We start from the raw sequence: 14,804 nt of genomic DNA, 5'->3' as shown, positions 1-14,804 counted from the left end.
TGCCCTGGAGTGGAACTGCTCCTCCTGGGAGCAGATAATTCACAATTCCTCCACCTCTGTAGTAAGGGATAGTGTTTTACAGGGGGGGGGGGGGGGGAAAGAGTTGGGAGGAGCGCAGTCCAGTTAGCTGTGGGAGTCCATGGGTTTGAAGAAGATGTCCATGTTGAGTCAGTCGCCGGAGATGGAGACAGAGGTCCAGGAAGGAAAGGGAGGTGTCCGAGATAGTCCAGGTGAACTTAAGGTCAGGTGGAAGGTGTTCATGAGTTGACAAACTCTTCAACCTCCCTATGGGAGCATGAGGTGGTGCTGATACAGTCATCAATGTAGCGGAGGAAAAGATGGGGAATGGTGCCAGTGTAACTGCAGAGGATGGACTGTTCCACGAAGTGGCAAGCACAGCAGGGGCCCATTTGGATGCCCACAGCTACCCCTTTGGTCTGAAGGAAGTGGGAGGATTCAAAGGAGAAGTTATTGAGGGTGAGGACCAGTTCCGCTAATCGAATGAGTGTGTCGGTGGAGGTGTACTGGTTGGGTCAGCAGGAGAAGAAAAAAGAGAGGGCTCGGAGGCCTTCACCATGGCGGCTGGATGTGTACAGGGGCAGGATGTCCACGGTGAAGAGGAGGCATTGAGAGCCAGGGAACCAAATGTCATAGAGGAGGTGGAGGGCGTGGGTGGTGTCCCAAATGTATGTGGGGAGTTTCTGGACCAAGGGGGACAGGACAAGCTTTTCTGGGTGTTTGGTTTAATTAACAGAGCAGTTCTTCTCCATGTTGTAACAGTATGGAAGTTGGGAAGTTCTGCTGCAGTTGCACAGGATGTTGGGGAGGCCACACTTGGACTACTGTGTTCAGTTTTGGTCACCTTGCTATCGGAAGGATGTTATTAAACTGGAAAGAGTGCAGAACAAATTTACAAGGATGTTGCCAGGACTCAATGATCTGAGTTATAGGAACAGGACCTTCTTCTTTAGAGCGTAGATGACTGAGGGGGATCTTAAACAAGTGTGTACGATCATAAGAGGCATAGATAGGGTGAATGCATTCAGTGTTTTTCCCAGGGTTGCAGAATTAATTACTAGAGGGCATCAGTTTAGGGTTTTCGAGGAAAGAATAAAAGGGAACCTGAAAGGCAACCTTTTTTTTTTTTTTACAGAGAGTGGTATGCATATAGAATGACCTGCCAGCGGAAGTGGTTGAGGCGGTTACATTATCGACATTTGAAAGGCATTTGGACAAATACATGGATAAGAAAGGTTTGGAAGGAAATGGGCCAAGTGCAGGGAAATGGGGTGAGCGTGGATGGACATTTTGGTCGGCATGGACCAGTTTGGGCCAAAGGGCCTGTCGCCGTGCTGTCGGACACTATCACTAATATCCTAAATAAATCTAGTCCTATTTGCCAGCATTTGGTCCATGTCCCTCTAAACCCTTTCTCTTCATATACCCAACCAGATATCTTTTAAATGTAATAACTGTACCAGCCTCCACCACTTTTTCTCGCAGCTTATTCCATACTCACACCACATGCTACATGGAAAAGTTGCCCCTTATGCCCCTTTTTTATCTTTCCCCTCTCACTTTAAACCTATGCCCTCCAGTGTTGGACTGCCCTACCCTAGGTAAAAGACTTGTCTATTTATCTTATCCATGCCCCTCATAATTTTATAAACCTCTATAAGGTCACCTGTCAGCCACCGATGCTCCAGGGAAAATAGCGCCAGCCTATTCAGCCTCTCCCTATAGCACCAACACTGGCAACATCCTCATAAAACATTTCTGCACCCTTTCAAGTTTAACATCTTTCATAAAGCAGATGCATATGATTTTGCAATTCTAACATCAACAATCATACATTGATGAGACTCCAAGAACAGAAAAGATTACTCGAGGGTTGTGATCAGTATTCTGTACATATTCAAATTGAAGCATGAGAAAGAGTTACTATTAAATAAGGAAAAGGCAGGGATGCAGCAGGCTCAGAGTGGGAACAATCTAGCTGGATGGAGCAGCCTCAAGAGTGCAGTACAGACACCCAACATCTTAACCTCATGGTGGGCAGAATCTGAGAGCATACAGACGTAAACTGGAGTCAAATAACAAAGAAAATTACAGCATAGGAACAGGCCCTCGGGCCCTCCAAGCCTGTGCCAATCCAGAATCTCTATCTACACCTGCCGCCTATTTTCCAAGGATCTGTATCCGTCTGCTCCCTGTCCATCCATGTATCTGTCTAGATACATCTTAAATTATGCTACCACCTCCATTGACAACGCATTCCAGGCACCCCACTACCCTCTGCGTAAAGGACCTTCCAAGGATATTTCCACTCTCACCTTGAACTCGTGATCCCTGGTAACTGAATCCCCCGCACTGGGAAGAAGCTTTGTATTATCCACCCTGTCTATTTCTCTCATTATTTTGCAGATCTCAAATGAGGTCCCCCCTCAACATCTGTCTGTCTAATGAAAATAATCCTAATCTACTCAGTCTCTCTTCATAGCTAGCGCCCTCCATACCAGGTAACATCCTGGTGAACCTCCTCTGCACCCTCTCCAAAGCATCCTCATCCTTTTGGTAATGTGGCGACCAGAACTGTACGCAGTATTCCAAATGTGGCTGAACCAAAGTCCTATACAACTGTAACATAACCTACCAACTCCGGTACTCAATACCCCGTCCGATGAAGGAAAACATGGAAGTAGCACAGTCCTTGTTGGCAGCACTATCAGCATAGAGTCCCGTTCTCAGTAACTCACTACATTGTTAGACTTAGATTATCGGCTCAAGTGTTTGAAATGGGATTTGAATCTGCAACTTTTTAATTCAGAGGTGAGTCATGATGGCACCTGAGAAAGTGCATGTTTAGAGTTGAAGGTTTTTTTGGGGGTTATAACTATTAGCGCAGGTCTTAACAGGCCTGATTCCCATAGTTAATGGCTGAGATGGCATTTTTCTGTTTTGAAGAAATCCCACTGCCTCCTGTGGGATGTTTGAAGTGCTAAAGTGCTAAAGCCGTCTGCCATTATCGTCATTTTGGTGGGAACACTGCCTCTGCCTGGATTCTGCTTATACAGAACTGAAGGCACTCGAGAAGGCGTTGAACATGGGAGGACCCTTGCACTTAGCGCGTCGGATTCCACTAGCCACTGGTTCCAATGAACATTGCTAAAGCCATGATAATGGCAAATGTAAATTATCTCATCATTACTGCCCATTCTGAATATGTCTGCCTCTCCTTCATCCTTGTTAAATTACTGTTACCATCAGTGGAAAGTCACAAGTGACTAGCAATAATTTGAAAAACTCTTTTCCAATGGTTTATTGGTAAGTTGGTGCCATTAGAAACTAGCCGAACACTGCCCAAATTTTAATTACTGACTTTTAAAAAATGACAGAAGAAGCACCTTATTTGTTTTTCCCACGATCAGCTGAGACTAGATTCTAAGCACATCGAGCTAGAAAACAAAATTAAACCCACTTAATTTTCCTCCTTTTCCCTTGGTGTTGACACATTTTTATGTAAAAGTTTAAGACGCTGGAAAAAGCACAAGTTTGTCAAAGTTGTATATACATGCATTTTTAAGAAGCATATTTCAACATAAATGGAGATTTTTGGATTACAGGTTAGACTTTCAAAACTGTGAGAAATTACAATGCACTGTATTTTACAAATGGCCAATTTCTTACCTGTATATCAGTGTTTTCATCTATGAATAGGATCTTCAGCATCTCGATATTGTGAGTAAGCTTATAGTTCAAGGAGATATGCTGTGCCTTGTGAATGAAAGTCATATCTTCAATGATCTAATTGAAATATAATGATAATTTCAGTGGTTTCATCACAGCTTTCCACATGAAGACACACTCTGCAATATGTTAATACACAGGGCATATGTAAGACCATAAGACATAGGACCAGAAAAAGGCTATTTAGCCAACTGAACTGTCCCAACATGAAATCCTGGCTGATCTGACAACGCCCAACTCCACTTTCCTACCTGTTCCCCATAACCCCTAATTCCCTTACAGATTAGAAATCTGTCCATCTCAGCCTTGAATATTCTTGATAACCCAACGTCCGCAACCCTTTATGGTAAAGACAACCACAAATTGGCTACTCTCAAGAGAAAAACAAAATCTCATCTCTATCTTAAATGGGGGAGCTCATACTTTGAGATTATGCCTCCTGCTCCTCGACTCTCCCACAAGGGGAAACAACCTTTCTGCATGAAACCCCTTAGAATCTTTTACATTTAAATAAAGGCATCTCTCATTCTTCTAAACTCCAATCAGTGTACAGGTCCAATCTACTCAACCCCTCCTCAGAAGACGGTCCCTCCATACCTGGGATCAGCCTACTGAACCTTCTCTAGAAGGTCCTTCTGAAAAGATGTGATCACACTGGAGGTGGTACAAAGAAAACTCAGCAGGAAGTCACCTGGGATGGAGCATTAGAGCTAGGAAAAGAGGCAGGATAAACTCAGGCTGTTTTATTTGGAGCAGAAAAGGTTGAGGGGGACCTAATAGAGGTGTATGTGACTATGAGGGCCATGGAAACGGCAGATAGAAAGCAGCCATTCCCCTTAGCTGAAGAGGCAATGAGAAGTGGGCATCATTTTAAAAAGCGAAAGGCAGAAGGGGGTTAGAGGGGAGTTTAGGAAAAACCTTTACACCCAGATTGGGATTACTGCAGTTGAGGCGGGAAACCTCACAACCTTTAGAAATACTTGAATGAGCACTTGAAGTATCATAACTGTCAAGGCTAGGAATGGAGAAGTGGGCCGAGAGTAGGTAGCATAGTTTTGGTGGTACAGACTTGATGGACCAAATCTGTACTGTATGATTCTATGAAGTGCCTCCAATTCCAGTATATCTTTAAGGGGACTAAAACACTTTACAGTATTCCAGCTGTGTTATGTATGTTACAGCTCTTCGAATCATTTGATCAATGATTTATGCTTGGAAAGTGTGAAAGACCAGCTACACATTGCAGGAATATGGCACAAATGCTATAAGTAGTTACAGGAGGTCACAGATCAGCCATGATCTCATTGAACAGCAGAGCAGGCCAGGGAGGTTAAATGACCTCCTTCTGATTCTGTATGTGTGCCAATTTCCCAGGTTTCCTTGTGCTTTACTAATGTCCTGCTGCCCACAATTGTGTCCAAAATAATGGCACAATTGTCAATCATTATCAAATCATTATTAAATATCACATGCTTCCTGATACAGAAATTTGAAAGTAAAGCATCTTTGAATGCATTCTTTTATTTTGTCTTCTCTTATTTGACAAGTCCCACAGAAAACTTTACTTACCCATCACACTAATCCTTGATAGTCTCCCTCCGCCTGTTAACTTCAAAATCCATGTTGCTGCCTAGAAATTCTTCCTCAACCATATGCCTTTCTTTAATCTTCGCCAACTCTTCATCCTCACTCACACATGAATTAGGAGCAGGAGTAGGACCATGGCTGATCCTTTTCATGGCCTCAACTCCACATTCTTACGTACTGCCTTGTCAGCTGACAGTCTAACTCTGCCTTAAAAATATTCAATGACCCTATCTCCACTTTGCTAGGGAACAGGATTCCACAGACACATGGCCGTCCAAGAGCAGAGAACAAAATCTTCTCATCTCCAATTTAAATGGAAGATGCCTTATTTTTAAATTGAGTCCTCTAGTCCGAAGGGTCTACCAGTCTGGTCTATGCTACTTTCTCTGTTCCCTCAACTATACCATTGATGGTAGAGCCTTTAAATCATCTTGCTTGCATTTGATTACTCTGTCACCCAGGCTGCTGCCGTGTCTTACTTCATTCCAACCCATCCTGAGGAACCTGCTTCAAAATCATAGTTTCCACCAGTCCTTCCATGATGCTCTGTAACTTCTTACCTGTGCCACAAACTGTGAAGCATCTGGAATGTTTCTCTGTGGTAAAGCAACCAATTAAATGTGAGCATTTACAGTGATAATTGGATTGAGCTACAGGACCTGGGCCAATTTGGTAGGGGATGATGGTGGCAGTGATCAGGGCATCAGTGACTGATCATGTGAGCCATTTGCAGAGTGATGAGGGGGATGGAGAGAAATTACCATTTGGCTGAGCTAAGCTCGTTCTTCCAAAACATACCTCTTCATATCATGACACTTAATTACATTCTGAATGTCCCTCCAGAATACTGCTTGTTATCTTCCTACATGGATTATTTCAAGCAACAACCATTCCTTGAGTAAATTAACTGTTCCCTAAAGCACGTTCTAAAACTTGCTTTTTTTTTTGCAAGTTGTTGCTTCGGGTCTATTGAACTAGTTTTTAAAAATTATACCTGAACAGATCATCTATCTTATGCTCCAACCAATGCACCAAATGAATGATGAAGAAATATACTGGATATCGTCATGGTAACACTGCTGTATGAATCATTGCATAATTTAAAAACACAAATACACTTTAAAAATCCTTCAACTGGTCCCTTTAAAGATTACAGTGAAATGCTCACAACACAATAAACAGTAATTCACTGATTTTTTGAGATCATCTTTTTATAGGACTTGGGCAACTCCGGCAGGGTCAACAATCATTACCCTTGGATTAAATAATGATATAATAGTAAGCAATAGCCCATGAACTTGCTGGCCATTCTGAGGCCAGTCCAGAGTTAGCCACATTGCTCTGGATCCGGAGTCCTATAGAGTTGCCTGAACTGCTGTGCTCTTCCAGCACCACTAATCCAGAATCTGGTTTCCAGCATCTGCAGTCATTGTTTTTACCTGGAGTCCTATAGGCCAGACCAGATAAGGTTGGCAGATTTCCTTCCATAAAGGACATTAGCGAATCAGATGGGTATTTACAATAACCATTGATCACTGTCATGGTCACCATCACTGATTTCAATTCCTAACTTAATATGACTTATATTTCACCAGCTGCCATTTCAGAATTTGAACCCATGGCCCCAGTGCCTGTGCCCCTGGATTACGTGATATTACCATAATATCGCCATAATTCCTCAGCATATAATGCGATACGACAACAACATAAGATAATGTTAAATTACATTTTGTTCTTAAATAGACAAGATTCGGAATGGGGATAGTCATGGTTTTACAGATGTGCAAGCCTGGTTTTCCGGCTCTAACCTTTTATCTATCCAACGCCAGCTCCAAGCACAGAGTGTGTGGTAACTTCCCACTTTACCTGTTTGCCATCGATAATAAATCGGACGGACCGTCTGTACATATCGCCCTCTTTCTCAGCTGTTAAAGCGACAACTGTGTTTCCTGGAATTCCAAGCCGTGAGGCACCATCAATGTTGTGAAACAATGAGGCATTAATCTCGTGCTTATTCTTAAAACAAAAGTGTCAAAATTACAATTGATAATTGCAGATTTTGATATTCCATGTTGATTCTGTAAGTTCAAGGAACTAAGCTCAAATCAGCATATTTCACTTGGCTCTGTGCAACTATCATTTGGAAGTTTAAGAACTATCGTTTACTTAATATGCAATATAACGCATAACATTTAACTTCCTATTATCCTGACCAGTTATGTGTTTTTTTTCTCCCTGCGTCTTGTATCCATTCCATTGTTGTTTAAGTAAATGAGGTGTCCACAGGGTACATCCAAAGTACTTACAGCACCAGCTTTCAGAGTGAGCAAACCTTCTAGTATAGTCTGGTAAATGTTGATCTGTAGTTGTGAATCGAAGTTAACTCCATTTATCACAATATGACCTGACCCTTCAATTTTCAGAGGTATTCCTAGATCCTGTAGCAGAGTAAATTAAATAATTACTTTTATACAAGAACAATAACAGCTTTGAACCAAAAGAACTGCCTATAACACACTAAAAGCTCAAAGTGAAATCAGTCATGGAAATGCCACTAAATGGACAATAGTGAACCACGGTACATTTTACATTCAAAAAGAAGTCACCGCTGAGACATATCACTGTGGCAGAAATGAATCTACCTGACACTTACTGTGATCTTCACCCAGGTCTCAGCATTGTGGACATGTGGTCCACAGTGAGACAAACTTAGGAATTAATACCTTGAGCACAGCATCATTTTCATAGATGGGATTTGAGAAAAATCTGTCCTGCAGCAGGAGGTTTAGGTCCAGAATGCACTGCCTGGTAGTATGGTGAAGGCAGGTTCAATCAATGTAGTCAAGAGAGCATTAGGTGATTGTTTAAAAAGAAATAGCATGCAGGATTATGGGGAAAGGGCAGGAGGTTGGCAGTAAGTCATGGTGAAAGTGAGGACCGGAGTTAGAGTCGTGAGTGTGGAATAAATCATTCGGGCTTTTGCCCGAAACGTCGATTTTCCTGCTCCTCGGATGCTGCCTGACCTGCTGTACTTTTCCAGCACCACACTCTCGAATAAGTCATGGTGCTCATTTGGAGAGTTGGAGCAGATACAAAGGGTCAAATGACCTCCCTTTGCACTGTAATAATTCCGTAATTATTGATTATGATTCCAAAGTCGTTGTTCTCTGGAAAATCCTGGAACAGCATGGTTGCCCCAAACAATTAGCCAGGATTATACAGCTGCATCATGATGGAATGCTGGGCCAGATCCTGTCAGATCTTGAATGGAGTGAATCAGGGCTACGATCCAGTACCATTCCAATTTTACACGTGAGCTCTTCACCCTATCCTCTGATTCAGCTGGCCTACCCTGACTGGAAGAATCAGCTGTTGCCAAAGGACAGCCCTGACCCGTAGAGAATGTCACTTTTAAAAAGGTATAATGTCAACCTCTCATTGTTGCCCATGACCAATGTCCCAGAGCTGCATCAGTCTATGTCTTAACAAATGAGAACCAATTTCCTGTTTCTGACGCTGTGCATCCAAACTGAGGCTGCATAACGTGCTCTGTGCTCACCATCGATGAGTCTGCGGTCCACCAAATTCCTTGACCTCAAAGGATAACCTTTACCATCATCATATGGTATATCAAAACAGATAGTTTAATGATGACTTTAATCTGCAATCAATCAGAAATGCAGGTTTTTAAAGCTAAGTTCTGTTTATAGGACATGGGTATCACTGGATAATCCAGCGTTTATTGCACAGCATTAATTGGCCAGGAGAAGGTGGTGGTGCTGAGTCACCTTCTTGTACCTTCATAGACCATGGGCTGCAAGAACACCCACGTTGCAGTTAAGGAGGGAGGTTCAGGAGCCATAGTTCAAGATTGAATGGTGTGTGGCTTAAGGGGAACTTGCAGGTGGTGGTGTGCCCATGTATCTGCTATTGCTGTCCTTCTAGATAGAAGTGGCCGTCAGTTTGGAAGGTACTGCCTCAGAAGTCTCAGTGAATTTCTGCAGTGCCCCTTGTAGATAGTATACACTGCTTCTACTGAATATCAGTCATGGAGGGAGTGGCTGTTTGTGGATGTGATGCCACTGAAGCAGGTTGCTTTGTCCTGGGTGGTGTCAAGCTTCTTGAGTGTTGGACCAGGTGGAGAGTATTCCATCACAGTCTTGACTTGTGCCTTGTAGATGGTGGACAGGTTTTGGGGAGACAGGAGGGGAGTTACTTGCTGCAGTATTCCTAGCCTCTGACCTGCTCTTGCAGCACAACATTTATATGGCTGGTATAGTTTAGTTTCTGGATGATGATGATGATGATGGATGCACGGGTGGGGATGTAGTGGACACAAGTCGTCAGAAATAGTTACAATACTGGTCTTTGTATGTTACAACATGGAAAGATGCTGCTCTGTGATGTGTTCAAGGCTAGCAATGAGATACTGACATTGCACCTTTGTGCCAAAAGCTGTACAATTTATTTCTGGTCAATGGTACTGATAATGTGGCATTCAAAGCTGGTAATGCTATTGACTGTCAAGGGAAGATAGTTCAGCTATCTCATTGAATCTGATAATGACCTAGCACTCATGTGTCTCAAATGTTCCTTACCCGAGCTTGGATATTGTCGAGGTCTGCCTGCATATGGACATGGACTGTTTCAGCTTCTCACAAGTTGCTAATAGCATTGAACATTGTGCAATCATCGATGAACATCCCCACTTCTGACCTTGTGACGGAGGGAAAGTCATTGATGAAGCAGCGAAAGATGCTAGGGCCTAGGACACTACCCTGAGGAACGCCTGCAGAGATGTGCTGGAGCTGAGAAATCTAAACTCCAACAACCAGGACTATCTTTCTTTGTACCAGGTGAGATTTCAGGAAGCGATGGGACAGGGCTTAGTTGAAATGGATTTATCATGTGTTTTTGTGAATAAGGCATATACGGGAAATCTTTCAACGGTGTCAGCATCAGTAGATGCCAGTGTTGTACAGTTAGTTTTTACGACTATTGCTGAGATGTGTCAGGTCCAGTGACGTTGTGTGTAATGCCTTCAGCTGTTTCTTGATATTATATGGAATGAATCAAACTGATTTAAGATTGGCATCTGGATCTCACAAGGAAGCCAAGAAGGATCATCTATGTTTCCTCTGCTGGACTGCAGAGCTTAGATCTGATCTGCTGGTTGTGCGATCATACTGCTCTATCAATCACTTGCTACTTATGCTGTTTGGCATCAGGTAATCCTGTTTTGTAGCCTGCCCTGGGTTGGTACCTCAGTTTTACAAAATGCCTACTTCTGCTCCCTGCATTCCCTCTTGCATTTCTCATTCAGGGTCGATCCCCTAGCTTGATGGGAATGGTAGAGTGGGTGTATGCAAGTCATGAGGTCCCAGAAAATGACTGAATATAGGTCTTCTGCTGTTGCTATTGGCCCATAGGGCCTCATCGATGTCCGGTTTTGATTGCTAGATCTGTCCTTACTAATACCTATTAATACGTATTAAGCACTAGTATTGAACAAGTATATCCTCAATGTGAAAATGGCATTTCACCTCCCCACTGGTCAGTTCACTACCACCATGGACAGCTGCATTATACACTGATAGACTGGTGAAGGTGATGCCCGGTAGGTTTCTCCCTCTTGTTGGTTTCCTCGCTGCCTGCCAAAAGTCCAGTCTAGCAGCTATACCCTTTGGGACTTGACCATTAGTGGACGTTGAAATCCCCCACTCAGTATACATTCTGCGCCATTGAAACCCTCAGTGCTTTGTCCAATTGTTGTACAACATGGAGGAGTACTGATTCATCAGCTGAGGGGTGAAGGCAATATGTGGTAATGAGCAAGAGGTTTGCACCTGATGTCTCAAGATTTCATGGGCTCTAGAGGTCAATGCTACAGTCTTACAGGACCAGTCTTGAATGGATAGTATCATACCACCATCTATGGTGCATCTGTGCAGTCAGTGGGAGAGGACATATCTAGGGTTAGTGGCAATGGTGATTGGGGCATTATCTGTAAGGTACAATTCAATGAGAGTGACTCTGCCAAGAAATTGCTTGAATAGGCCAGGGGACAGCTCTCCCAATTTTGGCACAAGCCTTTGTTACTTGAGAGTGGGGCACTTCAGAGTTGAAAGGGCTGCTTTTGCCTTTGTCACTTCTGATGCTGAGGTGGATGTTAGTCGGGGTACTGAGTTTTGCTGCTATTTGATGACATTTCTGGCCCAGTTTGATACAACTGATTAGTTTGCTTAGCCATTTCTGAGCACAGTTAAAGCCAACCACATCTCTTAGCATTTTTATTGTCAATGGCTAAAAATGGAGGCATAATGGCTCAGTGGTTCGCACTGCTGCCTCAGTGCCAGGGACCTGGGTTCGATTCCAGCCTCAGGTGACTGCGTGGAATTTGCACATTCTCCCCGTGTCTGCGTGTTTTTTCTCTGGATGCTCCAGTTTCCTCCCACAGTGCAAAGATGTGCAGATTAAGTGGATTGGCCAAGCTAAATTGCTCAGTGTCTAGGGATGTGCACGCTTATATAGATTAGCCATGGGAAATGCAGGGTTACAGGATAAGGCGGGGTTTGGGTCTGGGTGGAATGCTCTTTGGAGTATCTGTGTGGACTCGATGGGTTGAATGGCTTGCTTCCACACTGTAGTGATTTTATGAATATTTTAGCAATTTCTGCAATATCTCACCAGACTGGTACAGTCAGAATTGTTATACATTGCGGTAGTATAATAACTAAAGCATTGAAGCAACCACAAACATTTTTCTGAAACCTAAAGCAATAAGTAAACAATTATATAAACATACCTGCAGCTTCTTGCATTTGCTGTTTACCAAAAAGTTTAATTCTGTTTTATTTTTCACTTGAAGAGCTCCGTTTGCCAGAAGATTGCAAGTCCCCATCAATAAATCCAATTCAAACTCAGATTTTTGGTTTTTTTCAGCTGTAAAATAGAGTTTATTGTGTGCTGGGATCCCGTTTAGTACTGGTAGTTTGTGTTGAAATATGACCTCTATATTAACTTTAGGATTACATTCTGAATTTATCTCCAGGAGTGCAGTGTGGTCTTCCAATTGGATACTGGTTAGAAATTCTGCTTTACAACCTTCGATGTAAATGGATCCATTACAATGTGACTGGGCCGGAATCTTAAAATTCTGAAATTAAAGAAACAATTTGGGTCAACACCTTACAAAATTATTGCTTGCCCATAACATTTAACTGCATTCAATGCTGGTCTCTCAGCAAGAGGAAGGATGTTGTGAAACTTGAAAGGGTTCAGAAAAGATTTACAAGGATGTTGTCAGGGTCGGAGGGTTTGAGCTATAGGGAGAGGCTGAACAGGCTGGGGCTGTTTTCCCTGGAGCATCGGAGGCTGAGGGGTGACCTTATAGAGGTTTATAAAATCCATGAGGGGCATGGATAGGGTAAATAGACAAGGTCTCTTCTCTGGGGTGGGGGAGTCCAGAACTAGAGGGCATAAGTTTAGGGTGAGAGGGAGAAGATTTAAAAGGTACCTAAGTGGCAACTTTTTCACGCAGAGGGTGGAACGTGTATGGAATGAGCTGCCAGAGGAAGTGTTGGAGGCATTTAAACATTTAAAAGGCATCTGGATGGGTATATGGATAGGAAGGGTTGAGAGGGATATGGGCCCAATTAATTTAGGGTATCTAGTTGGCGTGGACAAGTTGGACTGAAGGGTCTGTTTCCATGTTGTCTGTCTTTGTGACTCGAAACAAAAATATCCTTTGGAAAACCAAAGAAAAGAATCCTTTGTGTAATCAATTTCAGTACTGTTGTAAAGAAGGCTCACATATTATTATTAGGGAAATTAGGTTCTAAAGTGAAGGAAAAATGGTTTTTTGTTTCTAGTTCTGTGAAGGACAGACCTGTTTTCCTCTAAAAGGTTAGGAAGACAGTTTGAACAGTGAGCTAAAAACAGCATTCCCAAGAAATCATGCGGCTTTAGCTAAATGTCCAGTAAGGCACCCAGGGAGATAATGGCTGAGGTATTTGATAACTTGGGTTTTACACCCCAGAGAGAAGGGAACTAGAAAGAAGTTCATTCAGAGGGAAGAATCCCATAACAGCAGAGATGCTGTTAGTAACAGTGCCCAGTCAAAGTAGAACTGAAGAGAAGTCCTGAGTTTCTTAGAAGCAACCCATAGAATGAGAAGGCTATGCAATGTCAGAGGAGGCATCCGACATGAGTTTAAATTTGAATCAATTCCTTACAATACTACTGTTCACAGAGCTATAGAATCAGACAGCATAGAAACAGTCCCTTCAGCCCACCTCATCCACGCTGACCAGGTTTCCTAAACCCAAGTAGTCCCACTTGCCAGCATTTGGCCCCGACCCGGAGAAAGTGAGGACTACAGGTGCTGGAGATCAGAGTCACAAAGTGTGGCGCTGGAAAAGCACAGCCGGTCAGGCAACATCAGAGGAGCTGCCTGACCGGCTGTGCTTTTTCAGCACCACACTTTTTGACTTTTGCTCAGATTTGATGGGCCGAATGGTCTCTTTCCACGCTGTCGGGATCCTACGACAAGATAATTCTACCCACAGAAACTAATTGCAACCGGGCTTTGGAACTCTGAAAACCATTGCTTTATGTGAGAATTTTTTGAGGCCATTTCATAGTTAATTAGAACTTGATTTTACCTGTAATATCCAGCAATCTGTTTCTGTCACCCACATCCACTCTGCTTTTGGTCCAGTGTTTAAATTACCATCAGCCCGGAGTTTGCAGTTCCCAGACTGCAGCAGGATGGAGCCTTCCATTTTTGCTCCCTTTGCGGCCACGAGCAGGATTTGATTTTCGCTGGGAATACCCTGTTTACTTAGCCGTGGGACATTGTGCTTGAACATGCCCTGCACTGTGTATTTTGGACCACAGGACTTCTCCAGGTGCAATTCTGCTGTCTCACCATCATTTAGCACATCCGTTCTGAACGCAACGTTGCAGCTGTCAATGTTCAAAGAGCCACTGGTCTCCAGATTTTGTGGAACCCCCACTCTCTGTGGGAAAATAAATTTGAATCTGCATTCAGATGTGCATGTAACCAGAGCCCGACCTCGATACTAAATGGTATATTTATTCAGGCATTTAACTTTGCTCAGGTTCAGAAAGATTATGTTTTTGTAACCTGTTTCATGTTTGGAAGCAAAAAAACATTGCTTGCAGTTCCAAATAACCTTTGGGGACCTAAACAGCTTGACCATTTTGAAAGCCTGTTTCACAGAGTTGAAACGACAATGCCCCTCAGATGAAAACCAGACCTGGATCAGGAGTTTCCTGTGGACCCTGAATGGAAGTTAACGTTTTTGCCAGACCGAGAGAAAAGTGATGTCCAGGGGTGTGGTGCTCCCTTCAGGGTTTCTAAACTCATGGACTGACAGGAACCTGGTATGGATCTAAGGATTATGCGAGAGTAATACTGGCCTCCTAACAGGATGGACTTGGAGGGA

General features: G+C 43.2%; 1 protein-coding gene across 2 annotated transcripts in view; it reads right to left on the bottom strand.

Annotated features, from left to right (window-relative positions):
* The window catches only part of apoltp (apolipoprotein lipid transfer particle homolog), a 394,813-nt gene that overhangs the window by 110,560 nt on the left and 269,449 nt on the right, over positions 1-14,804 (bottom strand). For both annotated transcript variants that reach the window (XM_043711128.2, XM_087998023.1), the window contains exons 44-48: positions 13,998-14,354; positions 12,140-12,490; positions 7,641-7,772; positions 7,201-7,350; positions 3,688-3,804 (exon numbers count right to left, since the gene is read on the bottom strand). In XM_043711128.2, coding sequence (XP_043567063.2) covers positions 3,688-3,804; positions 7,201-7,350; positions 7,641-7,772; positions 12,140-12,490; positions 13,998-14,354 — 1,107 coding nt within the window. The remainder of the gene's footprint in view (positions 1-3,687; positions 3,805-7,200; positions 7,351-7,640; positions 7,773-12,139; positions 12,491-13,997; positions 14,355-14,804) is intronic.

This window comes from Chiloscyllium plagiosum, unplaced genomic scaffold (assembly GCF_037043375.1).
Source record: "Chiloscyllium plagiosum isolate Xiang-an unplaced genomic scaffold, Cpla_swu_hap1 HiC_scaffold_20, whole genome shotgun sequence".
NCBI classification, from domain to species: Eukaryota; Metazoa; Chordata; class Chondrichthyes; order Orectolobiformes; family Hemiscylliidae; genus Chiloscyllium; species Chiloscyllium plagiosum.
This window is presented reverse-complemented; position numbering and strand designations above follow the sequence as displayed.